Source organism: Pteropus medius, unplaced genomic scaffold, assembly GCF_902729225.1.
Source record: "Pteropus medius unplaced genomic scaffold, Ma_sr-lr_union100, whole genome shotgun sequence".
Taxonomy (NCBI): domain Eukaryota; kingdom Metazoa; phylum Chordata; class Mammalia; order Chiroptera; family Pteropodidae; genus Pteropus; species Pteropus medius.
The window spans coordinates 44,892,662-44,906,352 of record NW_024344378.1 but is presented as its reverse complement, the minus strand read 5'-3'; the positions used below and the strand labels follow the sequence as shown (position 1 = coordinate 44,906,352).

General features: G+C 42.5%; 1 protein-coding gene across 3 annotated transcripts in view; it reads right to left on the bottom strand.

Annotated features, from left to right (window-relative positions):
- SGPL1 (sphingosine-1-phosphate lyase 1) overlaps positions 1–6,387 on the bottom strand; it is a 50,331-nt gene extending 43,944 nt beyond the window's left edge. The window contains exons 1-2 of one of the 3 annotated variants that reach the window (XM_039872046.1): positions 6,263–6,387; positions 5,411–5,472 (exon numbers count right to left, since the gene is read on the bottom strand). In XM_039872046.1, coding sequence (XP_039727980.1) covers positions 5,411–5,437 — 27 coding nt within the window. In that variant the 5' untranslated portion in view covers positions 5,438–5,472; positions 6,263–6,387. Of the gene's footprint in view, positions 1–5,410; positions 5,473–6,216 lie in introns of all 3 variants that reach the window. The other 2 variants (XM_039872045.1, XM_039872047.1) reach the window with 2 other exon arrangements.
- Positions 6,388–13,691: the final 7,304 nt, after the last annotated feature.

Genomic DNA, 13,691 nt, shown 5'->3' with positions numbered 1-13,691 from the left:
CAAAAAATAAAAAGCCTTATAAATATCTAGACTGTCAACCTGTGTAGTTACAAAAACTCTCACATACTGTTGCTAGGAATATAAACTGTATTAATCTCTTTAGAAAAGTTTGTCATTATCTAATGAAGTTAAGGACGTATACCCTACAATCCAACAATTCCACTTCTTGGAATAAATCCCAGAAAGTGTTTTACACTTGTGAACACTTGTCATGTGCAAGAAAGTTCACAACGGTAATGTTCAAGAAAGCCCCAAGTCAGAAAAACCCAAATGTCCATCATCAGTGGAATGGAGAAATAAATTGTGGCAATCATACAATGACTTATTATGCAGTAATAAAAATGAATGAACTGAACTACATGTAAAAACATGAATAAATCTCACAAATATTGAGCAACAAAGGAAAAATCACAAAAAATACATATAAATCCATTTATATCAAGTTAAAAAAAAAACTGAATTTAGTGTTGCATACATAGGTGGTAACAATTTTTTTAAAAACAGCACAGAAATAATTATTCCAAAAATCAGAGGGGAGGGAATGTGATATAATCAAAGTAAGGCACATGGGGTGCCTATTTCTTAACCTGAGTGGTAGATGATTATTTTTATTATTATTATTAAAAATATAGATATGTGCTTCACACTTTCTGTATAAGTTTCATATAAAAACATTTTTAGTTAAAAAGAGGAGTAGGCCCTTTTTCTTTTCTTTCTTCTTCTTGCTGAATGAAACATGAACCTGATAGCTCAAGCTCAAAGCGGCTAGCCTGGACTATGAGTGGTAGAACTTTCTCAAAGACCTAGTAATGGCCATATCTGTCAGGAACACACTACTCTGGATTTCTCTTACTTTAGAGAAACTTATTTCTATCTTTTAAAAATCTTTCTTAGATTTTTCTTTTATGTGCAGCCAAACCTAACCCAAACTGATACAGTCTGTGATCTGGACAAATAAAAAATTTTCTAACAATTAAAGCTGCTCAACAATGGAAAGAACTCCCTGAGCAAGTATTCTGCACCCACTTCTGACAGAGCACTGTGGATGGATGGGATTCCTATGCTGCAAGGGAAGCTGGACTGCAGGATTTCTAAAGGCCTATCAGGCGATTAAGATTCTAAGGCTTCTACTGGAACAAAGCAGCTCTGGCCTTGCCAAAGCTGTGGCAACACTCTGCCTCTGAATCTATCCTTCTGTTATCAGCGAGAACACGCCTTTTCTATAATATTCCAGACTCTGCTCAGATACTATCTTCTCACTGCCTTTCAGAACTAACTTGACCTTGACTTCAGTATACTGGGTATCCTCCCTTTGCTCCTCCAGGTCCTCCACCCAACCTGCTCCAGCTCTGCTATGTGCTTCACAGGGCCGCCCTCTATGAATTAATTCACCCAAGGTCCCTTATCCTCTGGCTTCCAGTTAGGCCTGACCAATGAGAGGCTCTGGCAGGAGATCAGAGGTTAGAAAAAGAAAGAGTTTGAGTATTTTGTCCCTGATTCTCTTCCCGCCAGGCCACTGGTTGGCAGTGACTATATTCCTACAGGTTACCCTCTCCTTCAGCTAAGCTCTCTCAAGGTTCCGGAAACTACTCTCCTTCCTGGCTCCTTCAGGCCTTAGAGTGATAATGGCTCTTAGCCCTGAGTTGTTTCATCATGCCCTGCTGTGTCTTCCTTAACCCTGCTCAGCTTTGTAAAGAGTCCCTTTACCTCCTCAATCACATTGTTGGAGTATGCCAGGAGATAACTGATATACCCAACAAACTACTTTCTGCCTTCCCAGATGGCTCCCATCTCCCCTTACCCCATAACATGGTTTCTCTCTCAGTAATTGGATATGTTTCCACATATGGATTGAATCACTACCAATCAATTCCCTACGGAAAATTCTTAATCCCAGGTTGACTCTCAATTCTCTGCCACCAACATGTACAAACTGTGTGTAATATTAGAATGGACAAAGTCTAAATAAGAAGGTAAATGTTACTAAAAATTCCTGACACACAGTCTGCACAGCCAAGCCAAATACTGGGAATGGTAGCTATCCATTTATGACACCCCTTTTCTGTAGATTAAAAGATGCGGAAATTATCATACTTATTAGTTTTGCTTTATTTATAAGATTGAAACAATGCCAAATACACTGTTCATCCTACAATGGCCGCTCAAATTGTCAACAAAATTTTAAATGCCCTACCAGTCTCAATTAATTTTCCCTTTCTTTTAGACAATCCTACAAATAAGACACCAGAATCAAATAACAGAAATGAGCTTTTCACGTCGCCCTTTCAGCTTATTACTTAAATCCCAATTGAGATTCAGAAAAAAAAGTATCCCTGAAATAGATTCAAAGGTCAAAAATAAAGTTCTAGGATCTGGAAATATTCGATTTTTGAACCTGAAAAAGAAGACCGAGACAGGCTTACTGTTTCCAAATCAAGGAAAGAGTGCTGCAGGAATGTTGCATTTCTTAAGAATTTTACTCTAGTACAGAAGACACTGGTGTACACTGTCCAATATGTATTCCAAAGCAGCAGGGCTTGATCCACGAGTAAAATAATCCCAAGTAACACTCCAATAGACTCATTAAATTTAATGAAAAGACTCATTCCACCACGTACACAAATGCCTGGTCTATACAGATACTGTTATCTATGTTAAGGAACCCTAACCCAGGGCTTCTCAACCTGAGTTCTACTGACATTTTAAGCCAGGTAATTCTTGCTTTTGGGAAACTTATGCATATTAGAGTGTTTAACTGCACCCCCGACCTCTAGCACTCCTCAAGTGTGCCAATCAAATATCTCCAGACATTGCCAGAAGTCTGGCAAAATTACCCCTGGTAGAGAACCTCAGCCCTAGATAAACAATTATCACTCAAATCCCAACCAGGCCCAAATGGTAAACTCAATTCACCCATTTGAATGCGAAAGAGAAAAGCCACCTAAAGAGTAGACTGAGCTTTATGAAGTACTTTCTAAAAAAACTACAAGTATTTGGTAATTTGCAACCCTAGCTTAGGTGGAAGGAGAACATGGATAAAAAGAATCGTTGCCACAGTGGAGAAAGATCACTAAAAAACTGCCTGACTTGAATTACCTCAGAAAGTATGGCAATTCTCAGATGAATATACTCGCTCATCTTTTTCTCTGAGATGTAGGTAGAAAGCAGTCCGTGACATGTCATATATGAGTAAAGAGAAAAAGGCAGACAAACTACCCTAATCAAATGAGGGCAAAATTAAGGGCAGTAACACACAGAGGGCTAGCAGTCCAAGCTCCTTATTCTGAAGTATAAGGTTTGTCAAATACAGACTCCAGTTGATCTTTAAATTTTATTATCATAACATACAGTCTACGCAGGTCATTTTCAACCTTATCAAACCCAATGCCCTCTTTTTATAACAAATATTTTATAATACCCCTTTATTACTATAAAATGAAATTCAAAGATTTTAACATTATACCTACAGATAAAACTTTAAAATTTTCATAATGTCCTAATGAAATGGCTGGATATCCATTTATCAGAGATATTCTAAAAAGGATTCATGCAAATATTAGTAAAAAGTTGCATCATATGACTTCTAGGATTATTTCTAATTCTTAGATTCTACTATACACTGCCCTTCATGGAAATTATTTTTTATTAACTAGGGTCCTTTCTTCCAAGTTAAAGGGCCAAGAACGTGTCTTACACATCATATAAAGTAGCTAAAGAAACACCTTGAACTCAGATCATAAAGGTTTAGTGTACTCATTGAAAACCCAGCTCTGGTCATTGGTTCTTTACTGTTTAGACTCAAACAGCACAATACAGTCAAGGAAGGAATGACAACTTTTCCAGGTAAAGCACCTCAACTAACATGTACAGCATCTTTAGAGAGTGATGATTCTCGAGGGCCAGTCATTATTCATGTGAATAATTCCTTACACCAACAAGTAAAGCCAATATCCCTAAACATTCTAGATTAACAAATGAAGAAGTGAAAAGTAGTGGCAACAGCTAAGGAAATACTACAAAACAAAACTGATTCCAAAGTTAAGATTCTGAATAAAACCACTCACTGCTCAGGCTATTGAAGGAAACACACAGTCCTTAGAAATAATAAGCACATCTCTGGGCATGGAAATATATCCTATCTACATACTGGGATCTTAATTTACATAAACATATTGATCTATAAGAGGAAAAATGGAACGTGCCAATTGTTACAAATCACTCTGCATTAACCTTCTAAGGTGCTAACAGTGGTTATCCCTGAGTACTGGATTATTAGGGGTTGCTTCCTTTTGCTTACTTACAACTTACAGTTTTTCTAACACATTGCTCTTGTAATAAGAATTTAAAATTACATAAAGCTACTTATTAACTACTGATAATGCATGAGATTTGAGGCAAGAAACTATTTTAGGTGAAATCTTCATGGATAAACCAAGTATTTATCTACGTCTCTAAAATCATCCTTGCTCCCTGCCTCAAATCAAAAGTAGTCACAACTTAGTTCCCTTCTTTATCCCTCCCATAGACCTTACAGGTTTCAACAATATAGGAACTAAGCACCAAGTATAACAAAACCCCATTGTTATCAGATTTTGCCAATTTCCCAGTGACTGCTATCAACTCTCTGGGCTAGTGAGATAAAGAGAGGAAAAAGAATTGTTTTTAAATCCATGTTTTTGCACAAAGAGACATCAGACTGAGAGAAGTGACTTATTAAAAACTAAACACAGACACTTTTTCTATATAAGTATTTTCTACATAGAAGCCCTGGGCTCCCCACAATTCTCACACTGAAGAGACCCCATGGAATCATAAACATTCCAAGAATAAAATATCATTCTGGTAAACACTCAGGGAAATGCTATTCTCTCTGCTTGGTGAAAAAACTGCACAGAAATACCTCAGAAGAAGAAAAAGCAACCTCTACCAAAGCAGATATACTCCTCAGCCCAAGAAAAAAACTTAAATTCAAACTAGTTTGTTTCAAAAAGCAAGTGTTAAGCACTTACTATATAGAGCATCATGATAGGTTTTTATTCTTCTCTATAAAATAAGACATGCTATATGTCTTCCAGAGAATTCAGTCTGGGAGATGCTTATAAACTAATATATGGCAAACCCAGAAAAAATGTAATAGAAATTTTAAAACTGTTATAGCAGTACGGGAAGGGAGAGATTAAAACTAAGAAATCTGAAAAAGAATCTTCCTCGTTTATATTATTATATATTCATTCATTTAATTGTCATTTATCTATCTTAATCATTAAGCCCAAAATAAAGGTGGTAGAATTGCTCAGCTACCAAAAGCAAGCATCAGACGTGAAATCTACACATTCTGATCCTATGGACTAAAAATAAAACTTAAGGGACAAGTGCCTTACAACGAGGAGGATGTCTGGAAAAGACTCACCAGCATCAGAAGATCTGTACTCGGCATCTTCCTCTTCCAGCTGTACTTTCAGTATCTCCCCTCTGCAAAAGGGAATCAAGTTTGTTTACTTCTAAAGCTTTAAACTATCGCGTTGGCCCGCCTCGATTCACCAGAGCAGTCAAGAAATGGTTCTCCCCGTCCTTTGAAAGCTCGGATTTCAGTAATAGTTATCACACTCCACCCCCAGCGCCTCATACCAGCGAATCAGAACCTTGCTGGCACTGTGCTTCCCTCCGACAGCTGATCAAACGAATCCAGACTCAGCCTTCCACAAAGCAATGCCCCCAGGTAAATACCAGGGGCAACGCCCCAGCCCGCCCCCGACCAAGGCCCGGAGCCCCGAAGCTCAGCCCATACAACCTAACCCCTCGGAGAATCCGACATTAAAGGAAGCCCAGTCCCAGGGTCCAGCCACCACTAGACTCCTTTTACAAACGGGCTGGCCTCGCGCTCTACTTCATCCCTACCTCCCTAAAACCCTTTCCTCTCTGGTGAAGGAGCAGCAAATTCCGCCTGCCCCAATCCATTCCCACTCCGCCAAGGGAGTGGAGTTTCAGATCCTGCTCCTTCTCGCCCTGGCGCCCTCCGCCATCCACTCGCAAACCCTGCACTCACTCAGACCTCGGAGGTCGGCACCCCCACCTTCTGCCCGAACTCGAGCTCGCCCTTTCTCCTCTCCTCACTCTTCCCACCCAGAACCCCCTCCCCCCAAGTCCAGACCCTCCTCCCCTATCCCCTGCCAGGACCCGCTTCCCACTCAGTCCTGACTCTCCCCAGACCACCACCTGAAATCCTCCTCCCCAGTCCGGAACCAGCTTCCTTGCTTCTTCCCTCCGACGCTCTCGCCCGCCAGTGTCCCCTTCACTGCGCGACTGCCTCGTGAGTGGCGGGGCGCGGGCTCCCCCTGCCGCTGCCGCCGCCGCCGCCGCCGCTGAGATTACAGGTCCGGCCGCGAGCGGCCCCACCCCTCCCGCCGCCCGGAAATGGCTTGCTGGCCCGGCGTGCGCGGTCCCGCTGCCCGCCGCGCGCGCGCCTCGCCCCGCGGTCCACGGCGCGTGCGCGTCGCCTGCTGGCGGGGCAGGGGCGGGCCCCAGGCTCTCCTGGGAAATATGAACTGCCTTCCCCAGACAGTCAGTAGCTTCGTCAGCTGTCTTTTAATAGACCAACTTCCTGGCTACATGTGGTCACTTGTAGCCCCCGAGAGAGTTTTTCCCTGAGTTGGCCTGCAGAACTGTACAAGCTGATCTAAATAAAAACCCAAGATGGGACTCTAGAGGAGGCCTTAGGGATTTTAATGAGTGGCCTGGGGATTTTCCCTTTGTCTTTTTCCTGAAGACTTCCATCAAGGTCAGTGATACCCAGCGAATAGGGACGTGAAAACTCCCTTAATGGAGATACAATCCCCCATCCTCCCTCCTCCCGCCCACAAAAATGGAGAACGGAAACTACAGGTCTAATAATCAAACAGACATGAGACAAGATTAGCAAAAGAAAATGACCAAATTTCATTACATATATATGCATGGGAACCCCACATACTTGAGAGAGTCAAAGACCCCGTATACATGAGAGATTCAGGGACAGAAAGAGAAAATGGGTATATAGACAGTTCTGAGCTAAAGATGAGGTAAGGCACCTTAGGGCTTCAGAAGGAAATTGCAGGGAGAGCACATGTTCAGTAATTATAAGTTTGCCTTGCCATATAAATAGGTCATAAAAAGTTATTTCTGGTGATAACTGTTATCATGGGTCAGGCTCGTAACTTAAATTCTTCTGGATAGTTGAGGAGGGGAAGACATGTTTCTCTTGAGCCCACAGAGTCTCAGTTGCTTTTAGCTCAAAATCATCCTCATACCAAAGAGACACATCTTGGGATAACTTATTCTGAACTCCTACAAGGTGTTGGGCAAAATACTACCTGTACTTTATTTTTATGAGCGATGTTGTGAATAATCTAATATTTAAGTGAAAGTGACCACAAGGATCAGAAAAGTTAGCCTTCATTTCCAGATAAAATAACTAAATCTAAAATATATTTTTCATGATTTGCTTATGTTGTCATTACACTAATTCAGCAGAAGCAGAAGGCAGTGTAGTTACACTCCAGGCATGTCCTCCCCATTCCCCATCCTCCACCTCTCTGCTTTATTTTTTCTTCAGCTCCTAATATCTGCTCTCCCTAGTCTCCATCTTAGATGCCACCTCCTAACCTTTAATCTAGAATCTCTGTGCCAGCTGACTAAAGGGCAGGGCCCACATCTAATTCCTCTCTACACTTCTGCAGTACAACTTCACTGCTCCTAACACATGGTGGGCGATCTGTTGATTGTTCCCAGATGAATGAACCAATTCTATCATATTGACTAGTTCTTACTGTTATGAACTCAGGTTTGTCCCCGCCCCCTGCAAATTAATATGTTGAGGCCCTAACCCCCAATGTAATGCTGGGGCCTTTAAAAGTAATTAGGTTTAGATGAAGTCATGAGAATAGCGCTCCCATAATGGAATTATTGTCCTTGTGAAAAAAAGAGACACCGGAGTTCCCTCTCTACACACCACACACTACACACACACACACACACACACACACACAGAGAGAGAAGGTCATATGAACACACAATGAAGTATTGGCCTTTTGCAAGCCAAAAAGAAGAACTTTACCAAAAATCAAATCTGCCAGAACCTTCATCTTGGACTTCCCAGCCTGCAGAACTCTGATAAATAAATGTCTGTTGTTTAAGCCACTCAATCAACTTTGTTAGAGCAGCCCTAGTTGACTAAAACACTTCCTTTGCCAAGAACTACCCTAGGTATCTTTACATCTAAGGTCCTATTTATGTCCTAACTTGCTGAGATCAGGTGACCCTTATTATCACCCAACTTGTAAACAAGGGCTCTAAGGCTCAGAGAAAGTAAATGATCATCCCACAGACACTCAGAAGGATAGGATGGAGTTCAAATTGGGTAATTAAGGCTTCAGATTTTGTATGGAGGACCTAAAATATATTTGTCAATTAACTAGAATCAGAGAATGTTAGAGACAGAGGAGCCTTTAGCTCAACCCCATAGTATAGGCATTAAGAAACCCATGCCCAGAGAGGATCATGACTCTCGACAGCTCCTGGCAGAGCCCAGGTACCCCATACTCCCTCTGGCTGCAGAACAACACCAGGCATTACAAGAGAAGTGGCCAGAGACAAAGGATGCATGAGGATTAAGGGAGAAAACTAGCTTCCACAGGAGAATCACATAGTAGCAAAATGGGACAAAAATTCCCACTACCTACTGGTCTTACATGTCCTAGCTGTATTGGTGGGCCCTTGGGAGAAAGCAAGAGAGGAGAGAGCAAAGGAGATATAAATAAAAGACAGAGTTATAGTTCAGAGAGAAGAGGGATATGAAAAAGCAAGAAGTATTGGCTAAGGAGGGGACACATGTCAACATCCTTTCCCTCTCTGTCCAGAGACTCCCACAGGTGGGGCTTCCGGAGTTCTAGGAAGGAGGGACCTGAGAAGAGAGAGAGTAGGGCTGCCTGGGGCTTCGATACTCAGAGTGGTTTCCTAGTGAGCAGCACTGGCATCATCTGGGCGCTTATTAGAAATACAGAGTCTTAGAGCCCCACTCCAGACCTACTGAATCTGTATTTACAATTTAACAAGATCCCTGGGTGATATATATGCACAATGAAGTCTGAGAATTACTTCCTTCACCCTGCTTGCAGAGAAAGCAGTGTTTTATTAGGGTTATGTGTGTGAGATGGTGTAAGGAAATTGATGAAGAAAAGGTATGGGGGACGAGGAGGACAACTAATGCTCCCCAAGTAGGCCTTTAGTGTCATCATGGTGCCTTCCAGGATAATGAAAGATTGGGAGAGACTGGAAATGCCTATGGGGAACCAGTGAGAGACTAAAATTCCTGCTGAAGACAGGGCTTGAGGGTGGGGATTTGGGGGTGGGGCAGAGGAAGATGGTCTAGGATTTATTTTCCCCATGTGTCTTTTTTAATTTATCCTGAAAGGGTCTCACTGCAATGCTCATATCTACCAATTGTTAAAACAATCCGTGCCAGCAAATTCGGTTCTGCTTAAAATGGCTGCTATCCAGAGCTAAGTTAGTGACACACACATCCTCATACATTAGCACACACTCTCCACTCTAAAAAGCCAGCGAACGCTACCCATGCCTCCATTCCGATCTCCTGACACCCCCTACCAATTGGGGATCTTTATGGTAGCTCACTTCAGGGCAGGACTGTAAGCAGATCTTAGGAGTTTGTAGCTTCTGAACCCTTCTTGGAAAGGAATGGCCCACAGGAAAGCCCCCTGCAAGATCTCCACTCATGGAGCCTAGAATGCCCTGCCCAAGTCAGACAGGAAACCAGCCAACAGCAGCAAGCTGAGTCGATTACAACAGAACTGACCACCAGGGAAAGGAGAAGCTAAGGGCCAGCCAGATGTGGGCACACGCACAGAAAGGAGTGCATGCCCGTCATCTGCGATGAACAGCAAGATGCAGTGGATGACAGAGGTGCATGTCCCAGGTGCCAGTTCAGCCAAAAGTCAGAGTGGCCAAGCCTGCAGAGAACTAACCGTTATTTCCCAAGGAAGCCCCACCTTTCCCAAGGAAGCCCCCCCATTGCTACCCAGGATGCACAATCGCTCCTAGAAAGGCATCAAAAACAGAGAGCCACTGCGCCAAAAACCAAATAAATACAAACTTTCTTGGGCAGAAAGAAACCGCTGGGACCTGCAATAACAAAGCCCCTTTGAAAGAAGTAGACAGGCCTCCACCTAGAGATCACTGTATGGCCTCGGGCAAGTTAGTTTAACTGTCAGAGCCTGAGCTTCCTTGGTTGTAAAACAAGGGCTAACAGCCCTTAGGCCTGTGGTGGCAATTGCAGGTCCCAACCCACTGTAGGCACTTAAGAACTACTAGTGCAACCCTTACCTCATATGTCCAAAATGAGTTTGGATAAGATTCGAAGCTGAGCTCTGCGACCTGCTCACCCAAGCCCGGACTTCTTACCTTGTTTCTCTAGGTCTGATTTCATTCCCCATTAAGATCTGATTCTGACAAGTTGGTTTATCCTTCCAACATGTCCCATGTTCTATCTAAGGCAACCTAGGCCTTTGCAAGGCTTGTCTGAGAACCATGGATCTATTGTTTTCCTATAGGATTTGTTGTTTGTAGATCAATAAGTCCCAAAGCAAACAGACCCAGTACCCACTGTTAATGGTAAATATATAATGGTTAATATATTTATTAAAAATATATTTGTAATAAATAAGGAGTGCACTTCCCTACACATATAATTCTCTTACAATGCAACAGACTGTCCTAACTTTAAAAGTGAATGCCATGACAGTAAAATCATACATGAAGTTACAATGGGTAAGTATGCATTGAAGAGTAGACAATATTTGAAAACTGTCACTTTTCATTTATATTTGACATTTTGAAACAAGGGCTAAATTAAGATTTTTATATAGCTATATACAATCATCATCAATGGGAAAGCTACATGTGCAGACTAGGATAGAGGTGTTGTCTTAATGACTCAATTACTATGTGAGCAGCATTGCCATGGGTGGCATGATTTTCCAAAATGGTGGATTAAAGGTTGATAAAGTTCCAAACAAAATGAATGACTACTTACATGCAACTTTCAACATTGTAGTTGCACTCCAGGAAGAGTGTGTAATAAAACCAGGTTTAAAAAAAAAAATCCATTTCTTGTACATAAAGTGAAATGGAGTTTCTAGTTCATGTAACTATGAACTGACTCTTCATCTACATGAATATTCTGGCAGGATATTCAAAAGATGTGTAGGACTCAAGACAGTTCTTTATTGTGAGGGGCTACCCTTGCAATGTCTGCATTGCAAGATATCTAGCATCCAGCACTGAATACCAGAGGAACTACCACCATCACTGTGACAAACAAAACTTTAAAAACTTTTAGGATACATTCTAGGGAGCCAAATTGCCCCACTGAGATTTGCTATTGTGGACTGATATTAGGAATATGCCCTAGCACAAGACTCATTTTACTATCTGTAGCTGGATATCTGTCAAGCCAGAAGGGACTTAAGCATTATCCAGACCCTTACTTCCCACCTAGCAACTGAGCATCAAAATCTCCAAAGAGGTTTTCAAAACGTGCATGTCAGGGCTCTCCTACAGACCTAGCAAATAAGGACTAGGGCCCAGACATCTGTATTTTGAACACCCTCAACAAAAGCTGCTAAAGTCCATTCATTCTCATCAATTTCTATGCTTTGGTCCCACAGCTGGTGCAGACTAAACCTAGAATTCCTGACATTCCAGCCCCAGAAGCCCAGGCCCAGAAAATATAGTGAAACCTATGGGTTCTTGTGCTGGCTTTGGGACTCATGTGCTGTGTGGCTTTTTCTTGCACCCTTTACCCTCTCTGGGTCTCAATTTCCTCACCTTGAAATTGGGTGGAGAGAGGAAGCTGCTCTCTAGCTCTGTCAGTCTAGAATTCTCTATGCCCTGCTTGGGTTACACTTCCCAGAAGCCTCTGTTTGAAAATTTCACCTCTGTGTCTCCAGGTTACCAAGAAGGGCCCTCTATCACAGTCATTTGGTTGAGGAGGGTATCTTTCTGGTTCTGCTTGGAGGTTGAGTGGTGTTGCCAGGATACCCTGGGAGGCCAGGACACCTCACTCTTTCTTCCACCGGTATTGACACAGATGGGATGCAATAAAAAGGCCCAGTGTAATATAAGTCCTGGATAAATAGATGACCGAGGGGGTAATTACAAACCTTGGCCCGTGTCTACCCCTTGCTTGGCCCTGCAGAACTGGTTTCCAGACTGACTCAGAGGGGCTGGGCTTTGGATAGCTGAACACACCTGTATCCCGAGCTCAGGAGTCAGAGTAGGAGGAGAGGGCATCCATCCATATCTACAATGAATACTTTTTTATGTCCTTAAAAGTGTAATTAAAGGACTTTTCTCTAGTAGGTTTTGAAAACACTAAGGGCAGTTATTCTCCATGCCCAGGGGAACTGACCTAGGCAGAAGGATCAAGGACAGTTTGAGCTGAGGGCATGGGATGAGCAGGAGTCAACCAAGCAGAGACGGCAGAAAAGTGTTCTGGCTGAGAGAACTGTATATGCCAAGGCCCAGTGGTCCGCACAGGAAGGCAAGTATGGCCCAAGAGATAAGAGTAAGGGAAAGGGGAGGGAGAAGCTGGTGCTCAGGTTAGTAGGGGCAGATGTGTAGGGTAAGTGTGCAAATCCACATGCCTTCAGGGGCCAGGCAAGTAATGTGACTGCTACCATTTGGGAATGTAAGCCCAGGCTCATTCATTCATTCATTCATTCAACTATTAAATGCTAGGTTCAATATCCTGGGAGGGAGATGTATCATTGAGCCAACAAGATCCCTCCTCTCATGCAACTTACATTCCAGTGGAAGTCAACAGACAAATAAACATATGGTAAGTTAGAAGGTACCAAGGGCTATGGAAGAAACAGCCAAGCTGAGTATAGGAAATAAAAGTATGGGGGCTGGGGAAAGATGTCATGGATGCTGCCGATTTTAAATACAATTTAAATGGTAGGATAGGCCCCACATTTCAATTTTTCAAACAAAGTCAGAAATGTAAACTTTTTGGTAAAATCCCTCCATTTTAAAATTGTGATGTTCTAGGAGACTGTCAGAGTCAGGGACTATTCTCATTCTCTTTGCTAGGACTACTTTAGTTCTTTATGTTAAACAATGGGAACAGTTTCAGCACCCCAAGAAGCAGAACCCAGTGAAAGAATTTGTCACTGTGCCATAGAAGTAACTTTCAGAGATTGCCAACAATGCTTTCAGCTATCTGCAGAGAGCTCTTCCTTTCTTTCATATACCCAAGCTGATCAGAGCTCCTGTTTTCTTGGGGCAGACACAGAGGTGTTGCCTGCAGCCTCGGGCTTGCCCAAGTTCTGCTGGGAAGACAGGACTGTTGCTTCAGAAAGGGATGAAGCTCTCCCAAGAGCAGAAATGATAAAGAGTGCTGACACCAGTCACACCTTCTGATCTCTTCAGGGCACTTGGAGGCAGAAGCAACAGGCAGATCACTCTTTATTCTTAGTTAGCAACAGCAAACAGCAAGCCAGCATAATTTCTGGACAAAAAGAGCCAAAAAATGTAGGACTACGTCGTTTTTCTTGTTGTAATCTGCATAATTTATCTTGTGACTATGACATAATTTGCTGAATAGCCCCTGTTTGTTAATTTCATCTTTTTTTCCC